Source organism: Siniperca chuatsi, linkage group LG1, assembly GCF_020085105.1.
Source record: "Siniperca chuatsi isolate FFG_IHB_CAS linkage group LG1, ASM2008510v1, whole genome shotgun sequence".
Classification (NCBI taxonomy): Eukaryota; Metazoa; Chordata; class Actinopteri; order Centrarchiformes; family Sinipercidae; genus Siniperca; species Siniperca chuatsi.
The window spans coordinates 23,944,215-23,971,260 of NC_058042.1; the positions used below are offsets into that span (position 1 = coordinate 23,944,215).

A 27,046-nucleotide genomic window follows, 5' to 3' on the forward strand; every position below is an offset into this window, starting at 1 on the left:
AACACACAAATACATGAAAATTCATTTTAAATGTTTCTTCCCCAGCCCAGCCTCCATTCACCATGTGTCTGCGTGTCAAGTTTTACCCACCTGACCCTGCTGCCCTAAAAGAGGAAATCACAAGGTAAGATTTCAAGATAGCTGGGTGGGCTGCAGGTGGGGAGGGTGGGGTTGAGGGATGGATGGATGTTAAAGTTTACTCTGACAATCTTTGCTTCTCATGACTCTCTTTCTCTCCCACTGATGAAGTGTGAGTTGTGACATAGTTTTGACTCTTCAGTGATTTGTTTTGCTTTTCCAACTGAGTCAAACCAATCATTTAATACAAGCAAATTGTACAAATGGCAATAGGGTTGTACAATGCACTGCACTGATTTAACATGGCTCTCCTCAGCGGCGTGTCCAAACTTGACTGGGGCACTGACTTATGCAGGGGTGGCATGAAGTACGTGCACACATGCACATACACACACGTTGAACTAGCATTAATTTACCATTACTTATTCTGGATTTTTGGCAGAGTCAGAGTCCCACCTCTGATCATAGTTTAGTATAATGGGGTGGGCAATCAGATTTCAGGGAGTGCCCCATGCCACCCCAGGCTACTTCCCTGGATAAAGGTTCTAATATGCTCATGTATGGGTCACAAGTATTGGGGATTTGTTTTGATTAGTAAAACGTCAAAATTAACAGAAGAGGAAATTATCTCATGTTGCAAATCATGCATGATGCAAATTTGGTGAAACGGGCACCAGTATTTTCTAGCACAGTTTTCTGAATCAAAAGTGTAATCACAAACCTTTTCACAGACAACCAGAACATCCTTAGACATCCTTATGATATTGTTTTTCCTCTGGTGTTGCAGCTGTGGTTATTCATTGCAGCTTCCTGTTGGTTTGTTTGACCACTCACTGGTGGTGTAAAAAATAATGTGGAAAAAGTGATGCCCTGTAGTGGGAGTAATCACTTGAGAGTTGTTTTATATACCAAAACCATTCCAGCAAGAGGCCATGATGTGTGATTACATTGAGATGGGATTAGCAATTACAAAACTCAAACGACAGAGTGGAAAGAAGAAAAAATGAATCACAACCAGGCAATGTGGAAAGAAAATTGCACTGTCACCCTCTAGCATTTTCATTTGGAGCCAACCAAAACACACGAGAGAACACACAACCCAAACAGGCACATTTGTGTTAAGTTTTGTATATCAGGTCAGCCATCACTTGTTTTTAGTTTTGAGTGGACTCTGCCCATTTTTAAGGCTACTGGTGCTGAGAAAGTGTGGGAGTTGTGACTACCATGTAAAATGTGAGGCTGAATTGTATAATGTCCAACATAGTTAGATTATCAAAACAAAAAATCAACATAGATTACCTGTTAATAAACTTTTTACACTCGACGATTACATCATACATCACTATTTTTTGGGAAGTCATAACCACAATGTAAAAATGTTGACACTGAGCAAAGCTAAATGGCAGATATAAAATAAAATCTGTCTCTGGAGATTTTATTGAACCAAAGGGGATGTCTCTATGTTATGCTTTTCTATTAACTTCCTTGTCTCATAAAATCTGATCAAAAATATTCTCATGTTTTACTGTTATTATTTTATGCCTCTGCAGACATATTTTAGATAATTGAAAAATGAAGAAGAGAACTGCAGCTTAGTAGAGGTTTAAAGAATAATATTTGCTTTTGTATGAACTGAGTAATCCTTTCAGCACATACTTCTTAGGTCTGTAGCAATCCTTACTTTATTGAGTAAAAAACTGGGAAATTAAATATAATTTGATAGATTTTCATGGGAAAGTTAAGAGTGAAAATATATCTTCAGCTTGTCTTCTTTATTATCAAGTGAAAATGACTAACTTATAAGTAATCTGAAGTAGTGTACAGTATTTTAAATCGGAATTTATCTGAGTATTGACAAGGCATGTAGTGATGCAGGTATAAAAGAAAAACCACAAGTCTAATTTCATAACAGTATCCAGAGCTCAACAGTGAGTCTGTGTGCAGGAGGATTTGAGCATTCCCTTTTTGTATAAGCTGCAGTGTCACGAAGCTCCTCGCCACTACTGTACTGTGTGTGGCATCCTTGACAGCTGAACAAACTGCTGTGAGCCAGAGAGCTACTGAGCACACAGATCCCTGTAAATCACATCCCTCGACTGGTTGCCACGCAGTGAAATCTTTTATTCGCAATCCAGCTCTTCTTAATAGAGCAGAGCACCGGCATGGGAGAGCTCCTCCATCCTCTGCCATCTGTTCTGACTGGAAGCTTTCACAGACACACAAATACATAGTAGATGAGCAAAAACATGAAAAGTAACAACATTTTGCATAGATTTTTATGTTGCTTTTAGCTTCTAATTTTCTTTATATATAATTTCACAAGGTGGTGGCAGGATCCATAAGGATCTATATTTACCTTACTTAAGTGCCCTTGCGCAGCTTCATGAGTTGCTACCAGCTGCAGGCTGAGACTGTATAACTGAACATAAACACACTGAAGGAAATAAATGAAGCTTAACACTTCATCAACGGTTACATACAAATGAACACAGTGTGTAACCTACATATAACTTACATTACAGACATCAGGTGATAACTTGAGCATTCTGTAATGTAAAAAAAGCTCAGTATACACCCCGACTCTACTCTGACATTTTTCATAGCAATACTTAGTACTGCTGTACCATTTATTGCTTTGCTGCTTGGAGAGAAGCCGAATCACAGGCGTTTGAAATGAATGCTGGGTGGGAAAACTGACATATGAGTAATCTCTGGATGTTGTGGATGAGACCAGAAGATTGAGTTGCTCCCACTGGACTTTAAATCATTGTCAATTCTCAAAATGATTATGTTTTAGCCCGAGTTCTACCTCGAGGTAGGCTGCACATCCCGTGTCTAATGTTCCAATAGAAACACTGCCAATCATACATTCATTATTTTTTTTAATTGTAATTATAGATTAATTATAAGTGGGCTGTGAAAGGGCCCTAGAGTAATGGAGTTGTTGCTGGCTACATTTCTTTTACATTTCACTGTGTAGAGCAACCAGGTACTGAAGCTTATCTGTAAAAGCCACTAGTAAACACAGGGCACCTGCCTCAGAAGCTTTTTGTTGTTGTTGTTTCTAAGAACAGCTTCTTGCCCAGTAACCCCTTTGCATATATGCTCATGATTTTGTCATTATATTTTAGTCATGCTAGCAGCATGGCTCCAGGGATGTAAATATCGGTCTGTTAGTCGGTTATTTATCCCCTGACTTTTCCTCTAGCACCACCAGCAGGTTAAAGTTTTCACTCATCCTGTGAAATGTGTCAACATCTAGTGGATAAAGCTTTGGTGATTCCCTGACTTTCAAGAGTAAGGTATCCCTTGAGTCACACATGCAGCCATGAGGGACACTTTTTAAATAGTAAAAATCCACCGTTTGTGCTGCCCAGAAAAGGAATGTTGATATCAAACCTAAATCTAAATAGTGACCCAAATCAGTTTCTCTGTGTTCCACTCCACAGATATCTCGTCTTCCTGCAGGTTAAGAGGGATCTCTACCATGGCCGCCTCCTGTGCAAGACATCAGATGCTGCTCTGTTGGCTGCCTACATATTACAAGGTATGACAAAATAGGGAGTCGTCATTTAAGTATTAAAAAATGCTGCAAAGCCTTCAACCACACTACTGTACCTTTATTTTAAATCTCTCAAACAAGCACAAATGTTGTCACACTGGGCAGACATTACAACCTTCACCAGAAATCCAAGCTGTATCCTGTGACTGGTGCATTTGAGCCAGTTAAATTTTATATCTGACAAATTGTTTTTATGTGAAATTATGGGGTTTAATTTCAGGTTTGAACTACCCTCAGCCTTCCCAGTTGTGGTCCTCATGTTGGAATTATGACCCCAAACTAAAACTGTAAACAGATTACCATATTTCCACCGACAGAGATGTGTCTGCCACATATGACTGTATATGATATTCACAATGTTTGTGACTGTCTGTAGACTCCTTGATTTCCATATGACCCTGATTTCTTAATAAGCACTTGCTGAGAGAGAGAGAAAAAAATGCATTTGCTCACATTCTGCCATATATGTACTTTACCACATACCAACAATGAAAAAGTCAGTATGTTTCCCTTTGAGACAATCTGACAGTTTTGTACAAAGTTGATAGTTCCGTTTGACAGGCTCCTTTGGGTGTCTGTCACGGCATTGGCAAGCAGGAAACACGGAAGGCTCCCAAATGCAGCAGAACGATGACTTGAGTGGTTTATTAAGAGCCTACTGGCAGATATAGGTTGGCTGGCAACAAACATAAGGTAAGAGGCAGGCAAAAGTCCAAAAGGCAGACAAGACAGCACCAACATAACACCAGGGACAAACTCACCAAGAACAATGGAAGTGAACCAGTATATATAGTGAGTGGCTGATGAGAGAATGAGTTGCAGGTGAGGAGTGGGCCAAGTAGCTGCAGGGCTGATGAGAGAGACAATGAGACACAGGTGAGACTAATCAGGGCAGAGCAAACAATCAAAACTGGCGGGAAAAGCAAACAAAGACAGGAAGCAAAACTACCAGACATATGAGGGAAGGAGAGTCTTTCAAAATAAAACAAGACATAATATACATAAACCCTCAAACCATGACACTCTAAGGCTCATCAACATGCAGAGAGGTGAGATGCTTTAAGGAACAGTCACACACCGTGTGACAGCTATACTGCCAGCCTTCTCTTAGCATATCCCTGAATGTAAATGTGCTTGGGTGTCTCCTTGTGGTCCTAAACACCACAAGACAGTGCGTCAATATATTGGAAGAAATTGGCCAATATTGGCTTGCTTGTTATACCTATCTATGCAGGGTTATATCTATTTATTTACACTATAAGATAATTTGGTGAAAACTTCAGCACTGGCTAACTGTAGGGATATATATTTTTACAGTTAGTATAGAGAGTGGTGAAGAGGGGCAATACCTGTTTAGTTAAATCTTAAGTCTTTATCATTTTGCCTTGCCAAATCAATGGCTTCCTGAACCTTCCCTTTCTGTAAAGCATTTCTTCACCAGGTGTCTCTGGCTTATAATAAGCACTCTTCGACACTGACAGCATGTCAGAAAATGTGAATCCATAATGTCTGTTCCCCGTATAAAGTGGAATGTTTTTGGCTATCTAAGATGCAGTTTTCAACCACAATGGCTGCCCGAGCAGTACAGTGCTCCCCAGAGAGCAGGCAAGTAGCCAAACTCTCCATGTATTTCCTCCACCGTCTGCAATCTGATGTCCGTGGTTAGTAAACTAGGCTGCTGAAGCTGGGTACAGCGTTGCCAAGAACACTGTCAGGTATTTTTGATGGTACACACATGCCATCCGAATAACTAATGCATGGAGACAAGGTTAAAAATGGGCAAAGAGTTCATTAAAGATAAAATAGAGAATTGATTGATCCATACACATTTTTGATGTACTCATGTATGTTCTTAAAAGACCTGTGACATTCCTCACATCAGTCCTGGTGACTCACTCATTTTTGTCCGTTTGAAATCTGAGTGTTAGAGCACCTGCTAATTAGCCCCTGGAATTTTCAGTATGCACATTAACTAATAAACATTTTGTGTGAGCCTTTTTTGTGCACAGGTGCATTCAAAACCTTGACTTCTTGGTCATTGCCTTGTGTACTGTAGGCTTTTTTTCTTTGTTGTGTCTTTATGCTCAGGAATTGTCTTTGAACACCATACACTACAGTATTGACACTGTTTTGTTCAGCACAACCACATACACAAATGAATGTGGCAAAATACCTTTGGCACAGTAAGTTTATACAAAGATTAAATGTAATAAATTTGATTATAAGGAATTACTGAAATAGTTTTTCATTTAAAAAAAATGTTTCATGATTGCAGCCAACTATGAGGTTTGGAAAGGTAATTACATTTGATCATCAAACATGAAAGTTGACCTTTGCTTTGCTGTGTCTTTTCTCCCATTTTCCAGCTGAAATTGGTGACTACGACCCTGGGAAACACCCAGAGGGCTACAGCTCCAAGTTCCAGTTCTTCCCCAAGCACTCAGAGAAGTTGGAGCGGCGGATTGCTGAGATCCACAAAACTGAGCTGATGTAAGGTGACACCTGTCCATGTCCCCGCGTACCTGTGTACTCCTTCCCTTCCATAGCAGCCACAGTGCAGGCATCATGGAAGCATACCTAACTGTTGGTCTTACACACTGAACTCTTATAGTGCATCTTAAATTCATAGGTCAGTCATGGGAAACTAAAATATAAAACTGTGTTCAGCAGTAACACTTGAGAGGACATGTCAACTCTCATTATGAGTGCAACACTGATGCAGTTGGTTTGAGAGGAGCATAGCATGCTATATAATGAGAAGGAATCATTTGCAAAGACTACCTTAAAAATATCACATACAGGCTACTACCCGTCACAAGTAAACAGTAGACAGATTATATGTAACTTCTCACAACCAGTAGAATGATAAGAGATGCAGAGCTATAGGGTTGAAATTTCATAGCTACTTAAAGGTGGTGTATGCACTTCTAATCCAATACACGTCTTTTTGTCAAATTCAGTGACTATCTCCTCATGGTCCGCTAGCTGTCCGTTCAGTGTGTATACTATGTTTAGTAGTACTGTATGTTACACAGCCCTGGCTCTGTGAATGGGAAATAAACAAAGTGGCTTGGGCCGGACCACACAACACTATTCCAGCCATTCCAGCCATGATTTGTGTGTCAGGTAACGTTAAATGACTTGCCCATAGACATTCAGCTTACTTTCTAGTTTGCCAAGATATGCTGTTATGATGTTAGCTATAGTAGCAGGAGAGTTGTGAGTATCGCTGTCTGGAGCTGGTGTGCTGCTCTGGGAAACTGTCTCGTCCTCTCTGGCTGTTAGTGTCGCAGCAGCAACTGTAGCGACAGTTTACTAACCCACAATCTAGTTAACGTTAGTTACATTACTTGCTGTGTTGTTGTTGTTGTTCGCTCTATATCATCTTATTTGTCATGGTATTAGATTTCTCCAGAATCGCATACCCCATCTTTAATGCGCTGAGTATTCACTTCTGTTGATTTGGTTTGTGTGTGTGTGTGTGTGTGTGCGTGTGCGCACGTGGTTTCTTTTTATCACTGTGTTATTTAACAGGCATTCCCTTCAAATGGGCTCTATAGACTTGTCTACCCACCTCTGCAAAACAAAGCACTGAAATTTTCATGTACAGGTTCAGTGCAGTCTGCTACACAATGAACATTGGTCTGGTCATTGAACGCACCAGTCTGATGCATCCTCCAGACTACAGTATTTGGCCAGTTTTGGTGGGACCTGCCTCAGGTAAACAGTGGCCAGAAGCCAGTGCTTGGGCAGCCATTAATGGTCTTATGAATTTGAGTTTGTTCCCCTTATTGGTGCTGATGGTTCAGAGAGTCTGGGCACAGGTCTTTGAACATAGTGGCACATGGTGGGGGTGTTGGATGTTATTCTCGCTCTCACATACAGCCAGTGATGACCAGTGTGCTGGACAGGTCTGAGGTGCGGATGTCACAGTACCTCTCTTCTACATGGTTTGAGACACTTTGCCACTCCCCTGGTCCATGTTTTTGCACTTCCTGCTTGCTAATCCCTAAAATTGGTAATCCAAAGGGAGACCACTTTTGGATTATGTGTCTCCAGGATGGTAGTTATTTTATACTCCCCTAGGTGCAGTGTTTGTATTATGCCTGGGGACTGATGTGAATTTGTGGTGGTCAGTCATGTTCAGTAGATGTCGCTTTGCCTTCTCGGCCTCAAAGTGAAAGGGTGTCGGACAGTGCGGGCCAAGGTCAAAGCCACGTGTCACAGCAGGTAGTGTAAGCATCTGGGAGTTTAGCCCCCTTTAGCCTACAGAGCCCTTTCAAAGATGAAGCTGGTGTGAAATAGAATAAAGGCTATGCAAGCCCTCGCACCGTGAGCACATACTGTATAGATACTCTCTAACCTTGTTATCACGCTACTCTTACAATTGATGACTTCATGGTTGATGGGTTAGGGTACAACAACCAATGTACTGTAGGAGGTTGGCAGGGCTATTTTAATTGGCCGAACCATTACATGCAAATTCCAGGGTGCAGAGGTGAGCTGTGCTCATAGATCTTAGGTTAAAATGTGTAACCTGTGTTTGAATCACGAGCAGATAACTAACTTGAATCAACCCAGTTTGTTAGTAGAACCATTGTATTTTTCTCGAGTCTTCTCTTTATCTCTGACTTTTACACACACACACACACACACACACACACACACACACACACACACACACACACACACAGTATATACAACCCAGGTGGACACAGGCACTGGTTAGAGATTTGATCTTACACTGCCCTCTATCGCTCATTTCCACCTTCTTGTTTGACAGCAGTTTTGAACAATCCGCTGCATCTCCCCATAGTTGTGTGTCAGCACAGGAAGAAGTTGTACCAGAAACCATTTTAGGGAAAAGTGATCACAATGCTGGCTGAATTCAGAACTAGAAAATTTGCTCCTACTTGCATAAATTTGCTCCTATATTTGACAGAGAGAAATTTGCCAGGATACTGGATGTGGCAAAGGGATAATGGAAGGAAATCAGGGTCATCTACAATACCAGAGTGGAAGTGAAGAGCTACAGTATATTCTCCACTTGAGCCAGCCTGTTTGACTAAGACTAATTCTACTCATACACCAATCTCAGTAAGGATTCATAAAACAGCAGACTGATTTTTAATCCTTTATTTCCTTTGGTCAGTACTCATGCTCTGAATACAACAGCTGTAAGATGATTAGTAACTGCTTTGGTCTTTGACCTGGGACAAATAGGATCAGCCAGGTCTCTGAAAAATGAGTCATCTTTAGCGTCATTCTCTCGACACAATGACCATATTCGATTATCAGAAGACGATAACCTGCTTGGTTTTTTCATGGTAGATAAACTCTCTCTGCTGGAGCGCTGGATGAAGACAGTCATTCTAACAATACAAGTATTTAGCTATAATAATAATGCATCATGTTTTTTAGATTCTCTAAATGAGTACTGATGAAGAGTAAGCGGGTAGTCCCAGGCTTCTTTGGCAAGATTTTTTTTTTTTTCTGTAGCACATAAAAACTTTTCAGGGTCTAGTTATTATTTATTATTAGTTAGCAGTTATTTCTGCATCATCTTTCAGTAAATCCTTTGGACACTCTAATCAACAAGCCATATGTTTTATGCTTGTGATTTCAAGGGTTCAGGTCCAAAATTCAGATATCCCACTAAAAGCTCTTCGGTTTCATCTTATTTATCAAAAAAGAGCACAAACTTTCAATCAAATGATGCTTTCTCAGTTGACAGATGGTTGTGACAGATGCCAGTTAACTGACGTATTGTTTTTTTCTCCCAGAGGTCAGAGCCCTGAAACGTCAGAGCTCAACTTCCTCCAGAAGGCTCAGATGCTGGAGACATATGGAGTGGACCCTCATCCATGCAAGGTACAAAACAAATGTATTCTGTAATTATGAGTTTGTGCTTAATGTGCAATTTGACGCAATGAGTCATTTTGTATGTTTTTTGAGTAAATGTGAGATGAACTGTAGAGTAAATCATAAAATTAATTTGTTATGCTACTGTCTTGAAGTGTCCGTCATCAATATAGAAAATATAATCTCACTGTAATTTAAAATTCTGATTATACAATAACAAAACACATGGGTCTGTGTCGCTGTCAGGATGTGTCTGGCAACCCAGCTTTTCTGGCTTTTACTCCTTTTGGATTCACTGTGCTGCAAGGAAACAGGAGGGTCCATTTCCTCAAATGGTGAGTACAGACTGGACATCATGCTAGATAATAGCCATATTTAAATGAAGGGTCACAGCATGTGTGTATGTGCATGCCCACATTAGTGAGCAAGACTTGCAAATAGAAAAAGTTAATTCCAAAAGCTCCATATGGACCAGTGCAACATACTAAGCAGGCAGAAATAAATATTTTAACAAGTAATGAGAATGAGATGGAAAAAAAATGTTCATGAATATACATCCTCCCTTAATTAACAGCTTGTGCAAAGTAAAGTGCCAGCAAACTCAACAAGCTGCTTAACGTTCAAGTCCAAATTTTCACGTTTTTATGTCGACATAACACACAGTGAGTGATCTAGCACAACTTAGCTACACTCTTCTTCTAAATAACATAACAAGTGCTTCAGAACATGTTGTTTTAGGTGTAAGCAAAGAGCTTGCATAATCCAAGCCTTCTGAATCCAAACTATTACATTGTTGTTCCAAACATCTCATATTTGTTTCATTGTCTTCTCAATTTAGATTTCTACTCCTACAGGAATCAAATGTAATAATACAATACACCCCACCAGCTATTAAAGTTCCAAATATCTCAATATGTGCAACTGTGTGTGAAAATAATAAAATTAGTGATTGCAAACAATTTAAAATTGTGTAAAAATGATCATGACAGAGTTCAAACTGAGTGCAATGAATTTGTCTTGAGAAAATAAACTGAATTGGAAAAGTTTGGTTCTGAGCCATATGATCCAAGAGCCAAAACTATTAGGTCCAATATACTGTATATTTACTGTAAAATCCACCAAGAGTTGTAATCGCTTGGTGAGCAGCTTTCATTTGAAATCATTGGCTGCCATTTATGGACGCCACCATTGTTTAAAACATCCATGGTGTGTACATGCAATAGGATCAACTTGTTCATTTATCTGCAAATTTTGTGAAATTTAAAGTAAAGGAGTCCAAAAGAAACAAAAAGTAACCAGTGATCCGTACAAGAGGATATTAGTAACCTTATCAAGGCAGCTGAGTCAACCAGCTGTGAAGCTGCACTCTCAGAAGAGTCTGAGTTGTTTGGACTTGTGTTGTTGTAGAAATCTGTTTTTTAAATCTCTTGCAGCTTATTCTCATCATTTCCTGGGACTAGAATCAATGTGTCTAGACTTTTCAACACAGAAATGAAACACTGCTGGCCTTATTAATTTGCCTCCAGCCACAATTAATATTTTACCACCTTTTATCCATTTGTCTCTCCCTTCTTTCTCTGTATTTCTCCCTCCATCTCTCTCTTTGCTCTGTTATTTGTTCTTCTTTCTTTCTCTTTATTTTGCTTTCTGACTTTCTTATTCTGTTTATATTTTTGTCATAATTTTCCTCTCTGTCTGTCTGCCCTTTGTTCTGTCCGTCTCTGTATCTCAAACTCAGGGAGGAGGTGACCAAACTCAAGTTTGAAGCAAAGACATTCCATATATATGCAAATCAGAAGGAGGTATGTGTGTATGCACTATTAAAACGTTGCCTTTTCTAGCCTGTGGAGCTCAGGAAGTTAAATGAGTGTGAACATGGTTTATGCATGGAGTCACTACCACTGGGGAGCCAATGTAATCTATCTTTAATAGTGAAGTAAACAGGAATGATTGGACAAAAATGTGTGTTAGCCATGGGTTTTAGCAGACAAAAGAGCAAAGGAAAGCCACTGTCTGAGAGTTGGTTAATATACTGCATGTTCTACAGGTCCAAAGGAACTATTCTTGAGGGGTTGCTTTGGCTGATTAGTCATAATGTCCTGTAGCCAAGAGCATTTTCTCTTCACATGATGAAAATGTCTTGAAAAATCACCTTAAGAAGTCTGGTTGAAGTATGATGTGTGTACATATATAATGTATATATGACAGTATGAGTTACTGTACTGGACTTGTTACAGGATAAGAAGATCATACTGACATACTTTGCACCTACACCTGAGGCCTGTAAGCATCTGTGGAAGTGTGGAGTCGAGAATCAGGCCTTCTACAAGTGAGTCACAAGACCCGAAACACAAAACTGTAGAAAGGGCATCATTCCATTTATGTTTATGATGTTTTCTCTTTCCATTTCTCACAGGTTGGAGAAGTCGAGTCAAGTCCGCACTGTGTCCAGTAGTAATCTCTTCTTCAAGGGTAGTCGCTTTAGATACAGGTATCAAATGCCCACAAAGCATTTGTAATAATACTTTTTAGATTAACAACTTTTGAATATTAAGTACATATTTACATATTAAGAACAGACTTGGCAAAACATGTCCTACTGTAGGACACATTTTGTATAAATCACATTAACAGATTTTATTTTTTATTTTTCTCAGTGGAAAGGTTGCAAAAGAGGTAATGGAACAAAGTGCCAAAATTAAGAGAGACCCCCCTGAGATACACAGGTCAGAATTCTTATAAAATATAAATATAATATACTGATATACTGATATATATTAGAACATTATATATAATGTAAATAAATTGCCTGCAGCCCCGAAATGATCTGAAATATGGGTTAACAATGTTTTATTTTGCATTTTATGTCATGTATTGTGTCATGTATATGTAATGTGGGAATATGGGTATGTCTTTGTCCAGGGCTGGCATGGTGCCAAGTAGGAGCTGTCCATCCATCACCCACGGCCCTCGTTTGACCAGTGTGCCCAGGACCCGACGGAGAGCTGTGCACATCTCCATCATGGAGGGTAAAACACACACTCAAAAGAATAATATAGATGGAATAATACTGTAAAAACTAACTGTGGCTGACGGGAGGGCACGGGTCTGAGTCCTCAGGCTCTCTGACAGCATCTGGGCTGGGCGAGTGAGCAAGAGGCCACCTCCCTCAGTGTGAAGCAGATGTTGGTCAGTAAGCCTACACATGTCTCTTAGTCCAGTGGTTCCCAACTTTTTTTTTTTTTCCCAGACGTACCCCGATACATAGACAAGGCAAGGCAAGTTTATTTATATAGCACATTTCAACAACAAGGCAATTCAAAGTGCTTTATGTAGAACATAAAAGCAACATAGGGCAATATAAAAATACATTTAAATACAATGAAAGAGTTAAATAGAAATGCATAGAGTAAAGTACCCCTTTATCCAACAACACCCATGATATTACAAATGTGTTTTGAATTTATTTTAAACTGACTGTTATAAAACACTAGTATTAACTATTACTATTAACTATATAAAAGTGAATATTTTACAAAGATTTCTTTAATACATTTTAATTGTCAATTGTTTGGTTTGGCAGAACTGACATTTCAGCCATTTATCCATTTTTAGCAAACTATTTTAACCATTTATCAGTTACATTTATTATTTAGATGTTAAATAATTAGTGTTCTAAACTATAGTGTTCAGGTGTTACAGCTTGACTTAATTTCTATTTTTTTCAAACTAGTTGACCTACTCCACAATCTTTCCATGTACCCTCTGGCAACTACATAAGTACCCCCTGGGGTACAAGTGCCGCGGGTAGGGAATCACTTTCTTAGTCCATGTGACTTGATCTGCTACGGATTACACACCCACAGCACAAGATTTCTGGGGTCCATTTTAATGCGCTAACACAATTTTGATACACTCACACACATATCCCATTTAGACAAAGTACCTTTTCCATGTGAACAATCCCCCACTTGTGAGTGTCAGTCATTCTCTCTTCACTTTGTCTGAAATCTTGCTCTTTCTCTCTTGTGCGCTTTCTGAAACACACACACACTCAAGGAGCTCCCATCAGCCAGTGGCTTCAGGCATTATTTTGACATCATCAGTTTATAAAGGGCACTTACTGTCCCCTCTTTGGTCCAACAGGCTATTAACCTTTTGCCAGTGCTGCCACTGTGAGTAAGTTTACTCTCAGTTTATCAGCCTGGCTAAAAAATAGTCTGTTCCCAACAAAAAAGGTCAAACTAGCCCCCCTCTCATCACTGACATAGAGAGCAGGCTCTGACATTGCACCCCACTGTTGCAACACTGAAACAAACCCCGTGTTTTGTCCTGTTGCTCTGTCTGCACTGGTATTTCCACTGGTAATAATATCTCAGCCTGAAAATAGCTCCTGCTGTCAGGGGCCATGCCGTGAGTGTCACAGCTGACGGCAGGGAGGGACGAGGTGAACTGTGGCACAAGTGGACCAAATTCCTGGGCCTTGTCTTTCACTCTCTGTCTGCCTTTCTATTTATCTACCGCTGTCAGCCTGCCTGCCAGCATGTGGTAGCTCGCTGTGGAGAAGGGAGGGCTGTTTAGCTAGCCAGCCACACTCGGAGACAAAGACAGTCGGCAGGAAGACAGAGAGAGGAGAGGCAGTCTCAAGAAAGACAGAGATAAAGAAAAAGAGAGTAGCAAAAGTGTGTTGGAACACTGTTACGGTTAGACAGACGTTTTCTGCTCCCCTTGAACCATGGTGAAGTGTCTGATCTGCATCAAGACCAAGGTGAATGTTCACTTGCGTATGGTTAACCACTGCTATCGAGATGTGAAGGTGCGCGTGCTGTCTCTGGGACCCAGGCTCTTGGGCAAGGCTCTGGGGGTCCTACCGCTCTTCCCCGCCCTCCCTGGGGGTTCTTCCACCTCAGGCTCTGGTCCTGGGTCGGGACAGAGCTCCAGGACCCCTTCCAGGCTAGCTGTCCCACCCCAACTGCATGGCTGCAGCCCACCAGCCAACTGTGCAGGTAAAAACCGGGGCTGGTTTTGTCATGCAGGATTATGGAGTGCTGCCTTTTTGTGGTTCTTGAATGCTTATGGCTATTACAGCAGGTGCTGGATTTGAATAGAGCAGCTCTGAAAAATTTCAAGTTGGACAACTTTCTCTTGAAGAAAAATAATGAGCCAAATATTTCAGGGCGATGCTGTATGTTTCTCTAAAGGCAAAAAAAACAAATGAATATTACATCAAATTATGGAAGTATACTAATATGTTGTTGAAGTCTAATGCAGTGGATATCAAAGTTTTAAAGTTTAAATGGTCTAGCTTCCAGACAACACGATGATCAAGGGAGAGCTGAGTAGCAGTTCTTAGAGGACATTGCTCTTATGTTTCATGTTTACTTTAAGGTTAGAATTGCCAATTGTAGTATTTCATTTAGACACAGATTGCGTGACGAGAGGACAGGATCAGTTTCTTGAGCATAGGTCATAACAAGCTGACCATTAAAAATGCTTCCCTTTCGGCCACATCAGAATAATTAATGTTGGCACAGCGTTCAACAGAGCACCGTGTACTTGAACATTCTGGCAGCCCAACAAGCCAGGCTCAAAGTCTGAGGCTGAAAAAAATTTCCCCTTAAACCTCCTCTTTTAAGTGCTTAAAAACAGGGACAGATTATATATAGTCACACATTTGCATCAGTGATTTGTAGACATAATATTAAGCTCTTTTCCTCCACTTCTCATGAGTTTACAGAACAGAAAACAATATAAAATACTGAAGCTGTAACTGATGAAGTTTGATGTGCACATAAGGAAATGAAGAGTATTCTACTACTGTAATTAGAATAAGTGCTGTGGTAAATCTGTTCTAGCAATAATACAGAGAAACTTGAAATTTTAATATGATTAAATGAATTATTTGAATGATATCACTGGGTTTCACCATAGTTAAATGTGTGATCCACAGAGTACACATTTGACAGTGTCACATAGTCAGTCTGGATCATTTCAAAGTGGAGCTGTTCTGTATTTTCACTAACCTAAAAGCAAGTGGCAATAAACACTAACACACCCATGCCTGGAAAAAAGTACATTCTTCTCATTCTATTTACTTCAAACTATGTACAGTATATTCTTATCTGTTGTGTTTTTGTTTTTTTGACATGAGCTATTTTTAGTATATTTGGAGGTCTCTTCATCAAATATTACTTTAGGTATTTGTCACTGGGATAACATACAAATAGTATTGTCTGATACTGTGTGGTTTCCAACCATGTGTGAGGATAGAGAGAATATGTTTGAGCTAATTTATTCCCAGTCTTGCTGCCTCACAAAAAAGGATGAGTTTCTGTTAAGCTTGTTTATTGTAGTGTTTTGTAGTCTTTCGCCTTTTGAGACGAGATGCAACATCATGTCAGGATCTCCCTTTTAAATGTGAATGTGTCTTACAATACCTCCCAATTATTAAATATATCTCCCTTATGTACTGCCTCCCTGCTGTGTGTTTTCAGGTCTGGAGTCCCTTCGAGACAGCGCCCACTCCACGCCTGTGCGCTCCGTTTCCCATGGCGACTCCTTCATGTCTTCTCGGGGCCACATGGTGGACGGCAGCGAGGCAAGCACATCGGCAATCATCTCCGATGAGGCCTACAGCCCCTCAGACAGCGTGCTACCTACACCCGTGGCCGAACACGGGATGGAGATGCCTTTGGCTCGTCACCTCAATGGTGCTCCCTGCAGCATTGATGAGGAGAAGGAGTCAGAGGCAGGCGCATCGAAGGAGGGGCAGGCGGCGGATTTCACTTCCGGCAGAAGAGCACTGCGTATGGTCAGGAGCAGGCCGTCACCACCGAGCGACGTAGAGGAGCTGAACAAGTTCATCCTCAGCGTGTTACGCCTGTTCCTGGTTACCATCGGACTGCTGTTCGCCCTGCTGCTGCTCCTCATCATGCTCACAGAGTCAGACCTGGACATTGCCTTCCTGAGAGACATCCGCAAGACACCTGAATTCCAGCAGTTCCACTTTGAATACTTCTGCCCTCTGCGGCGCTGGTTCGCCTGTAAGCTACGATGGATGGGAGGTTTCCTCATCAGCAAGTGAGGCAAAGTGAAAGATGCAGAGACTGAATGACCCAACACAGGCTTCCACTGATGGAGATGGGACACATACAACAGAGGGTGGGAGGAGAGAAAAGGAAAAGGACGGCAGCCCTATTCTCAATATCAACTCATCTTCTCCCAGGAAGGTGTTCCTGTCACAAGCCACGGACTGTCCCCTGAAGAGCCTTGTTTATGTTTGACCATCACTGCGAGAAAAGGAAATCACATTTTACTTTGGAAATTCAGGTCATTTCAAGGTATTTTATTTTTTACACAAAGTCACAGTAACAGGGTTTAATTTAAACACTAAAAGGGACAAGCAAGTCTGACAGACTGCACCTCTTCAACCACAGACAATAGTTGCCTTTATTTTTGTATTAATTTATATGTTGCAACATCATTGTAAGGCAGAATGACCTGATGTGTTGAGGTGTGAGTTGTGTGACCTGAGAGTTTGAGTAAAGTTTTGAGAGAAGATGAGATGGGGACCCATTCTAGCTCATCTAATTTTCATATTTCAAAGCCAACAACAACATTCATTATGATGAAATATTATTATGGTCGCTGCTATGAGATTGAAAACTGCTGTTTTGACTTGTACCAGTATCTGGGGGGTTAGAGAAAGTGTGAAATGGAAAACCAAGCAGCACTTACTGAATGTAGATCAGTCCTGAGTCAAATAATATTTGCAAATAATAAATTTGTTTTATAAAATGTTTAAGCATATGGAATTTGCCATGTAGAGTGATACAAGTAAGTGTTAAAACAGTCACAGGAGAGAGTAGGAAAATAAATATAGCACACTTTTCCCTGACTTTCCTGAATTGCCCTGATGTGTTATACAACCCAACATCTGGTATACAGAATTTAAACAAATGCTAAGAATTAGTTGCAATAGCTATTTGACCCAGGAGTGATGTTGGTGCTGCCCAGTTAGCTTGAATGATTATTTTTGTGTGTGGTCAGACGTCCATTAACAGTGTGCTCACGTTACCATTTCTGTCCAGCCACTAGAGCACCAATAAAGTTTTTTCATCCAATGACTATAAATTAAGGATAAATTGTAAGGATATAAGTAAGTAATGGAGGTGGTAGGTTTACTGATTCTATAACATAGCAGCTAAATAATGCTAATAGCTACAATCAACTTCTGTGTGTAAGGAACAGTTGTCACTTTGCCGTAGTTACTTTTACAGTAGTTGTAAAGGTGATGGGACTATGTGAGCTAGCCCTGTAGTGATAGTGAAGTGTTTGGTTAGCTCTTTGACTCCCACACTCTGTAGAAGGAGTTTATCTTGATGTGAAATACTGTTAATATAAAAAAAACCCCAAGATCCTTTCCATTAAGGGAAATTTGACCTTGATTTTATCTTTTGTAAAGTGCAAAAATTAGTGCTATTTTCCCACAGTATACGGTTAAGAGAGCTTGTTTTTAGTTCAAGACCCATGTTGAGTGAAGGTCATATAACTTTGTTTAGCCCTACTGTGTTCAAATTTATGCATTTGTCTGTAAAGGCTGAATATATTTAAAATCATGTTTCCATTTTTGTACAAACTGATGTCTCGTTAACACATGGAGATTTCCTCACAGTGACTTTTAATGGACTTGAAGCATTATTTTTTACAGCGGATACATAGTTTTAAGCCCTGCTTACAAGAGAGCCTAAGATAAGTCATGTTTACGTCCTACTGCAATCTTCATCATCACACCTACCAAAGAAACCTCTGTTGTCTGATATTCAGTCAGTTTGCGTCAACAGATGGAAACTCTGATAGTCTGCTGTCCTTCTCCAGCCTTACTACGTACGTTATTTCACAGCTTAGCCTGCAGTGCGTCTTCACAGCCCAGAGCTGTTAACTATTGGTCCTCTTAACAAGCCTAAGTATTTGATTAGGAAATGTATATGCTGTGTGTCAGTGGTAATTACAGGCTGATCAGCAGGTATACAACCATAGACTGTAATCAACATTATACCTAAAAAAATGGATGTATTATTTATGCAAGAGAGATGGTTTAGGAAAGTGATTGGCTGAGGAGTTTAGGAAATGTAGGTGCCTATAGGCATTTTGAAAAGTTTGAAAGTTAACACAAAAACAGTAGAATCCCTGTAGTATTAAATACCTAGGCTTTAAATGTTGATTTTATTTTTGTACAGTATTGATATTTTCAAATTCAGGAACCCTCATATTTTGTGGTTTGTTTTCAGACTTGATAAATTACTTATGTATTTGCTTTAATTCAGATGGTGCTTGGTGGTTTATGATTGATGTGTTAGGTGAAAGGTGAGCATGTATGGGGAAAAAAGGCCAGTCAATTAACTTTTAACTTATAATTTGTACTTTAAAGTCTCATTTTATGTTCATGTGTATGAAAAACTTTATAACATAATTTGAGCAATAAATATTACAGATAATGTAATGAATATTAATAACCATAAACTGCAAACTAATATTTGTCTCTGTCTGCAAGACATGCAAAATGTCTTTTGAATCGCGTCAGAAGGTAAAACAGTTCCTGATTACCCCAGTGTCAAAGATAAGTCTCCAAAATATCCATTCTCAAAAAAATAAATAACCCCCTTTCATGTAAATCCTGTTTGGTTGTTGCCTAATCCTAGACTGATCTTCCTTGACTCAATTTATAGAAACAGTAGATGCAAGTTTTCTTGTGAAAGTATGTGTAAATGAACTGAACACATCAGACAGTTGATCCATTTTCACTTGACTCTGAACAGGTTTTTACCACAACGAAAGTGGAGCAGTTGGTATTTTTGGCTAATTTTAACAGCATACGTAGCATATTCAACTACTTGAATCTTTCTTTTTGCAATATTGTTGCAATATTTTTTTTTTGTATTGCTAAAAATCGGTTCAGGTCACTTGAACTGGCATAGTGATAAAAACAGTTGACAGTTCCATTGACAGGCAACTCTTGTACTCATATTACTGCATCATGTAAACAGGAATAAGGCCTCAGATGTGGTCTTACTATAAGCTTCCTTCCTGTACCATGGCCCTGCACATGGAAATGTCTCTGTAAGCATGTGTTCTGCATTTATTACCTCCAAACAAGACTGCTTATTTCCAATCACTGAATGAGGACTGGTGTAATCTATTTATGAATAAATATAATCTATTCTTGACATCTGGCAGCTAGTCTGGCTACAAGTTCAATCTTCAATTCACAGAAGAAACAAACAGTCAACATGGTAACCAGATGTCCCTGCTTGAAAACAACAGACTGTAGTCAAGGCTAGAACACACTATTTTGTCACAATGCTGCCATCTTAAGGGGACAATAATACTGCCACTGCTGAAATTAATAGCATTCACACTCAAAATGTTTGGTATAAAAATGTCTCTATATTTATTTTATTTGCTCCAGCAGAAACATGAACCAAAGAAAAAACATGAAATGAACACAATCAATTTTAAAACAGGCTCTTTTCACAGCACAAGTGGTTTTGCCATTTCAAATTCCCTGCACTACAAACAAAGGGAACCCATTATAGAAATTGCTTGGGTTCTGTAAGACATCTGGAGTACAACAAATTGCAAATGTGAGAACAGAAACATAAACTGCAGAGTCAACACAAACGTATCAATGGACACATTCAATCATTTGCTCCCTACAGTGCCTGTACAATGTTTTCAACCTGTTGCATTTTCACCTGTTATTTTCAATCACACTGGATGCATTTGCATTTTTCCTTACTGAAACATAAAAAAAACTACTTTCTAATCTTAAAGTGGACAAGTCTCCACACATTGACCTATATTAAGTATAAAATAAAGTAAGTGATTAATTGCATTTTTCACATAAGTTGAATGAGAGATCACTCGTGTGTAGTCACATAAAACATCTACACATAGTGACTTTAAATGCACCTCTGTCTCAAAAGGTCCAACAACTGGTTATTAAACATCCTGGCAAAAAACACAAAGATCACAAAATTGAATTTCCCCTAGAGTATACTACAGTTGATCATTAATCAGAGGAAACAATATGACACAGCTGTAAATCTGCCAAAAGCAGGCAAGTTTGAAGCAAAACTGAGTTTTTTGGCCATCGTACTAAATGCTGCGTTCGGTGTAAGCCAAGCATCACACATGGAGAGACACAGCATCTCCACCATGAAAGCTGGCAGTTTCAGCATCATGCTGTGGGGATGCTGCTCTGCAGCAAGGTCTGACAGCTTGTAGAGGGAGAGGCTAAAATAAATGCAGCAAAACGCAGAAATCCCTGAGCAACACAAGAGTGGCCTCGAAACAACACGTATCATCCTGGAGTCCAGACCTCAATTCAGTCGAGAATTTGTGGCGAACACTGTTGCTCACTCACAGTCCCCATGCAACTTGACAGAGTTTGGTCATGAGTGTCCTCATGTGCAACGCTGATACAGCCCTATCCACACACAGTAGACTCAAAGCTGAAAGGGGTGAATATAGTGGTGTTTTACATCAGTGCTTAGTCTATAGTGGATGATTTGGAGAGATTTGTTTTCACTTTGACATGACAGAAAGAAAGAAGACAAGAAAACATGAAAAAGGTCCAAGAGATAAATATTTTATAGACGCTGTATCAAATTCCGAGGCCGAGATGCACTTCACCGCATCTCTAACAAGAGCAAGAGCCATCACAGCTGACCGGTCTACATTTTGACACTACCTACCCGATGTAGCAATAAATGTGTATTTTGTTGTGAAGAAAATTACTTTGATAATGATACTGTGTAACCTCACAGTGTAATAATGTTTATACTGTACATGCAAGTGTAACATCTCAATGAACATGTCTAGTGGCTTAACGAGTATAAAGTTTTCATTACAAGAATGTTACTAACTATATTGTGAGAATTATGACAATATTATATTAAAGCTCTATAGAGATCCAGAGGGGAGAACAAGCAAGAGACAACTGTCTGACTAGTTTCCAGCAATGAGATAGATATCTACACTGTACAACTTGACTGTGACAAAACTATTTCCTTACTTGCTCTTCCTATCCTACTGGAAGCACCCAGGGGTCTTGGTCATACACTTTCATCTAAGTCAGAGAAGACATGCAGGCGCCCTGACGCATTGCCGCCCAGTAAGGCGTTCCTTGTGGGGTGGAAAGCAGTGACGGACAGCACTGTGTTGAGGTTCTCGTCATCTATGAAGGAGTGCTGCAGCTGGCCGTTTTCGTGGAACACCTGCACCCTCCGAGGCCTCAACATGCTCCCCACCACAAAGCAATCTTCCTGTTTGGGGTCCCACACTGCTGATAGTTTGGTCAGCCAGCGGCCTGTGCGCATGTCATGTCTGAAAATGAAAGTTAGGTTAGTTCAGTACAGGTCTCAAAGCACAGAAAAGAGAAAAAAAGAAAAGGAAAGCACAAAGTCGGTGAAACAAGTGGAAGTACCTGATGGATGTCAGCAAGGGAGACTTAGTGGTCATTGCAGATGTGTCATATATCCTGTCAAAAGAGTTCAGGATAGACATTGAGCTGGGATTGAAAAATAACAGCAAGTATAACACAATTATTCAAAGTGCTGAGCTGGCTTCACCTTATGTAGTTATCCATACAGGAGGTGAGAACTCTGTTGCCTGTACAAGGGGAGAAATAAGCGCTGGATATGCTTAAAGAGTGGCCATGCAGCTGGGAGACTGCCTGGCTTTTGGTTTTCTTCAGGCATCTGCTGTCGTAAATACTCACTACCCTGCAGACAAGATCAATTCATTTAGTGCAATCAAAAAGAAAAAAACGTTATACAACATTATATCAATAATCAGACATACTTGCTTTCTCCCACAGCAAAGTAATGCTTCTGTAAAGGGTGGACGCTAACACAACGCAGAGTCTTGGGGTCCAATGAGTGGAGGGACTCGTGGGAGTTTCTGCAGAGAAATGAAATACCAGTGTAGCACTGTTTATAAAAATGTTCATCGATTAATTGACAAGGCAGTTCAAATTGTTCACCCAATACTGTTATTCTACAACACCATGGAAAGAGACAAAAAAAACTACCACTACTCATCATCAACAATAATAAATTACCCTGGGGTGCGCCTATCAATGATGGCAACTTCTCCATACCAGTTCCCAACAACTAGTGTCGAACAATCATGTGACATGAAGTCAAACGTTTTCAGGCCATCGTCAATGTCATACACCTAGAACAATGTACAAACAGATTGACGTCAAATAGGGAAAGGGGGATAATTTAAATTTAGAGTAAATGTGCTTAATCCAAATTTTAAAAGTCATCTCACATCATCAAAGACAGCCTTCTCTACATCCATGCAGCGTAGAGATCCGTCATAGCTGAGGCTCAGCAGGTGGGTGGGATGAGTTCTGGAGAACGCCATGCAGCTCACTGGACGAGTGTGGGGCTCAAAGAGCAGCACACCATCATCATCCCAACCACCACCCTGATGGAATATACACATGCAAGAAAAACAAAACAAAAAACTGAGTGTGGTTTCTTAATGTCAATTTCGTATGACAACAAATGGTTGTAACTTTTAAAAAGGGCATTTATGTGTGGCTTTTTTCCTGTAGCTCTGTTGTCATTTACTCATGTGTTAACAGCAGGATCTTCTCAGTTGATATAGTACCTCAAGACCTGTTGCTGTGAGCTTGTTTTGGAGTCAATTTCCTGCCATCTAGTGGTTACATTTATAATTTATAACATCATCATGAGAAAAGACCAAAAAGAAAACCCACCAGCTTCCAGAGTCCAACTTTCCCCCACTTGTCTCCTGCCGCAACCAACAGGCTGCTGGTGCAAGGGTGGAAGGCAGCAGAGAAGATGCGGTCCTTCACCACTTTGGCCACTCGGTCCTCAGTTATCCTCATGTTCTTAAGGGCTGAGCGATACCTGCGTAAAGACACCAGTGTAGATTTTTGTCTGCCAGTAGGAACATTTTCAACCGTTTGCAAAACAAATGTGTACATGAATGCAATGGTCAAAATGCAACTAATATGCCCTTAGAGGCAGGGTATGAACTACAGGGGACTTATTAAGTACCCTGTACTTCACATCCTGCCTCAAGACATGATTTGTGAAAGAATTAATATTCGATACTCGATCCCTTGTAGACAGCCTGGGCTATTTTTGTATATTTACAATGCTCATGCATATGCGTTTTGTTATAGGCTGGTTTGTTGATACGTGACCCTCGCATTTGATGAGAAATTATTGTGCTCATCTGTATGTGATGGGTAACTTTAACCGTTATTGATGAGGACTCGATCCCTTGTATGCAGCCTGGCACGCACTGTTTCTGATTTAATGCTCATGTGTTTATAGGCTGTTTTGTTATTTGACCTATCCATGTCTTATTTGTGCTGATAAACTATAAAATATAGTCCATCACTCTGCAGAGTATACTGTGACCTGTTTTAGTTGGCCGTATTGTATCATGTGACCCGTGTGGAGGTTTAACGTGGCCATTAACTGATTATTATATATCAGATGTGCTGACATACAGCAAGTAAACAAGCTTGCAGCTATGAATGTTTGTTTCTTTCTGTGAGGCACGTGCAAGCCCCCCCCTTAAAAAAAGTGAGCTGCCCCGAAAGACATGGTATAGTTCGCACACCGCTTCACTGCTTAGAGGTGGAGCAGTCACTTCTTTTATAAGCTGAACGACAGGCTGAAATGTCAGAATCAAAACTTTAAATCTTACTCTTTCAAATCAAGCTCCATCTTCCTTTCTTCTGTTGAATCCTATTAAAATAAAAGCAATTCGTAAGTAATAAGTAAACAACAGCAAAGATGCAAGTCTCCAAAATATTTTTAGCTTTAAATATTATTCTGTATTCTTATGCTGGTGGCACAACAGTCAACACCTAAACAGCACTGCATTTATTTATAGTTTTGAGGGAAAATCAAATAAAGTTAAAAAGAAAAACTAACTACGATGTAATGAGAACATTAAACATCGTAATAGCCAAGGAAGGCAACTCCTACCTCGGAGCAGAGGTCAAGAAGCTGTGAAGGCAGCTTGCTTCCCTCTTCCATGTTGACTGGCTCCATGGGCAGAGGGCCAGGAGGCTTCTTGAGTGGCGAAGACTTAAAAGCAAGTAAAACAACTAAAGTGAGTAACGAAAGCAAGAAAATTAAATGCTAGCGAGACAGACAGCAGTAGAGTGGCGTGAAGTGTGGCATGATACATATTATTAGGTTATTTATATGTAGCTACCTGTTCATAGATCAGCACCCCCCTGGGTTCTGGGGGAAGTGTCAACATCTCTGCCTCTTTATTTTGAAGACGCAGGGATTTGCGAGCTGGCAGCACTTCTTTTACAGCAGCCTGTGACCTGCAACCACAGAAACTGAGCATTACAATGACATCAAGAAGACTTTTGAACGCTTATTCTTAGAAGTGAAACTAAAAAACAAACAACTTGTTTGTCTGACCAACAGTCAAAAAACTTAATAGTGGATTTTCAGTGGTAAGAAGAAAAAAAACCCCACATACTAACTTATCAATTAACTGTGTCAGCATTGATTACACTTCGTACCCTTTCCACTTGTTTAAATCAAAATTTTTAAAAACTGTACAATCCCAGACACACTTAAAGCATTAAACAGCAGAATGATGCATGATGTACATGCAATGAACTCCAGTTCTCCAATCACACTAGACGTCATGCTTCCCCTCAATCACTTTATTCAGAAATTATTGATATGCTGAATTAAGAGCTCAGTAGTAAGTTTGTCTGCTGACTGTACCTCATGAGACCCCTCTGCGATGGCTTTGGCCGTGTCAACTGCTTCAACTCCTCAGTTGCCTTTAGATAAGAAAAACAACAAGTAATACCTATCCTATCTGTCCAGAGACAGCAAGAGGAATGAATCACAATATGGCTGTGGTGAAATGGGTGCATCTATATTTGTTCAAAATAATAGTTAGATGTCACTGGCAGGTGTAGCTATTCTCAGTTTAATTAAATGGGATTCAGACTATATATTCATCGAAAACTGGGATGAGAATAAATTTAGGTCGTGAGAGATTCACAATGTCAGTAAATATCGTTCTGGCCATAAACCCAAGTGTCCCTGGATTTATGTGTGAAAGGTGAACCCATGTGGCTGGGACTACCCCACCTGTCTACCTACCTGGAATAAGTTGATAGAAGACAGGAACGCTTGGTTCTGTCTGATGTTCTCCAGGCGCTCCAGTTCATATGCTGAAAGTCCTCCATGTCCACCCTGTGTTACACACCGATACAGCACTGACGCTCTGGAGCAACTTCACAGACATGTAGTGAATAAAAGCACAATGTCCATTGTGTAGGGTTTTCATACTTACAGATGTGCGCTCCACATCCTCCTCCATACTGCCCTTTCTGTCATCCTGGCTGGTTTTGTCATCGTGCGTTTTTGTTCTCTATCAACAAAATATGCGCATATTAACCTTAAATACCTCGTATGTAATATATATATATATATATATTTCTGAAGTGTCTTACCCTTTTCTTTTTGCTTGTTTCAGCTGTGCTGCTTTCAGGAGAGTACTGGAGGCGTTTAGGTGCCAGAGCGTTTCGTGATGATCTTCGGACTGCTCCCTCGAGATCCACAGGGGTCGTTTCCTGCAAGGTGTGCACTATTAACATTATTTCTTTAACTAGCTAAAGAAAAAAATGCGTCATTCAACTTTTCCACAGAAGCATACGTTTTAGCGAAACTCACAATACACTTAGTGTTACGCCTAAAATGTTTGCTGACTACTACTAAATAATCTTAAATTAGTTTAGCTCCCAAAATGAACTAATGTTAATGTTATTCAGCAGCTATCTAACCCAGATAAGATAACAAAACCAGATTAAAAACTTCAACAACTCACCAATAAGCGTACAACAGCTTCGCGTTTTGTACGTCTTGTCGCCATATTAGTGCACTTAGAACGATACGTATGAACTATTGCACTGCAAGAAGGTGACAAACGCACACCTCCCGGCCGATAACTATGATGGTAAGTGGAAAAACTAGGAGGAAAATAATTGGCGCCACATGCTAGAAATGTTTTGTAACTAGCCCCCTCCCCTCTGTGTTGTGAAACAGAATCCTAGCAGCTCATTGGTTATTCTTTTTACGTCATCGGAATAAGGGGCTGTTTTCTGCTGCCAACAGCCAATGAACGCCTTACAATTTGATTGACATCTCATCTCTTGTTTCCGGCTTCAGCTCCAGTGATAATGTTGCCACCTTTTGGCAGATGTAGGCAATAGCAGTGAACCTGAAATCACCTCGCTGATATAGATTATTCTGGGTTATTTATGCATGAAAAACAGGCCCAAAAGTAACGTTTAAACATTAAACAGTTGGCTGACACTGCCAGCATTTTTTCATGCTGAGTTAAAACAGAAAATAGGCAGTCTCCTCGGTAGACAACCACACCCATGCATACAGAGAAAGATGTCATCACAAATAAAAGTAATGGTATAATACAAGGCCCAAAGGCATAAGG

General features: G+C 40.1%; 2 protein-coding genes across 4 annotated transcripts in view; one reads left to right on the plus strand and one right to left on the minus strand.

Annotated features, from left to right (window-relative positions):
* The window catches only part of LOC122873842 (FERM domain-containing protein 5-like), a 75,359-nt gene extending 55,625 nt beyond the window's left edge, over positions 1-19,734 (plus strand). The window contains exons 4-14 of one of the 3 annotated variants that reach the window (XM_044191074.1): positions 46-124; positions 3,528-3,625; positions 6,007-6,130; positions 9,424-9,511; positions 9,749-9,837; positions 11,241-11,304; positions 11,740-11,831; positions 11,919-11,993; positions 12,160-12,228; positions 12,425-12,531; positions 15,997-19,734. In XM_044191074.1, coding sequence (XP_044047009.1) covers positions 46-124; positions 3,528-3,625; positions 6,007-6,130; positions 9,424-9,511; positions 9,749-9,837; positions 11,241-11,304; positions 11,740-11,831; positions 11,919-11,993; positions 12,160-12,228; positions 12,425-12,531; positions 15,997-16,586 — 1,475 coding nt within the window. In that variant the 3' untranslated portion in view covers positions 16,587-19,734. Of the gene's footprint in view, positions 1-45; positions 125-3,527; positions 3,626-4,664; positions 4,690-6,006; positions 6,131-9,423; positions 9,512-9,748; positions 9,838-11,240; positions 11,305-11,739; positions 11,832-11,918; positions 11,994-12,159; positions 12,229-12,424; positions 12,532-15,996 lie in introns of those variants that run through there. The other 2 variants (XM_044191084.1, XM_044191094.1) reach the window with 2 other exon arrangements.
* Positions 19,242-26,646, minus strand: wdr76 (WD repeat domain 76). The gene is made up of 15 exons (XM_044191149.1): positions 26,423-26,646; positions 26,049-26,168; positions 25,889-25,966; positions 25,696-25,788; positions 25,309-25,367; positions 24,776-24,893; positions 24,544-24,645; positions 24,260-24,300; positions 23,295-23,448; positions 22,841-22,999; positions 22,626-22,741; positions 22,367-22,465; positions 22,135-22,287; positions 21,990-22,043; positions 19,242-21,889 (listed from the first exon to the last, which is right to left on the minus strand). Exons 1-15 carry the CDS (start codon positions 26,465-26,467, stop codon positions 21,619-21,621), a joined length of 1,662 nt encoding a protein of 553 aa, XP_044047084.1. The 5' UTR covers positions 26,468-26,646; the 3' UTR covers positions 19,242-21,618.
* Between the last annotated feature and the right edge of the window lie 400 nt (positions 26,647-27,046).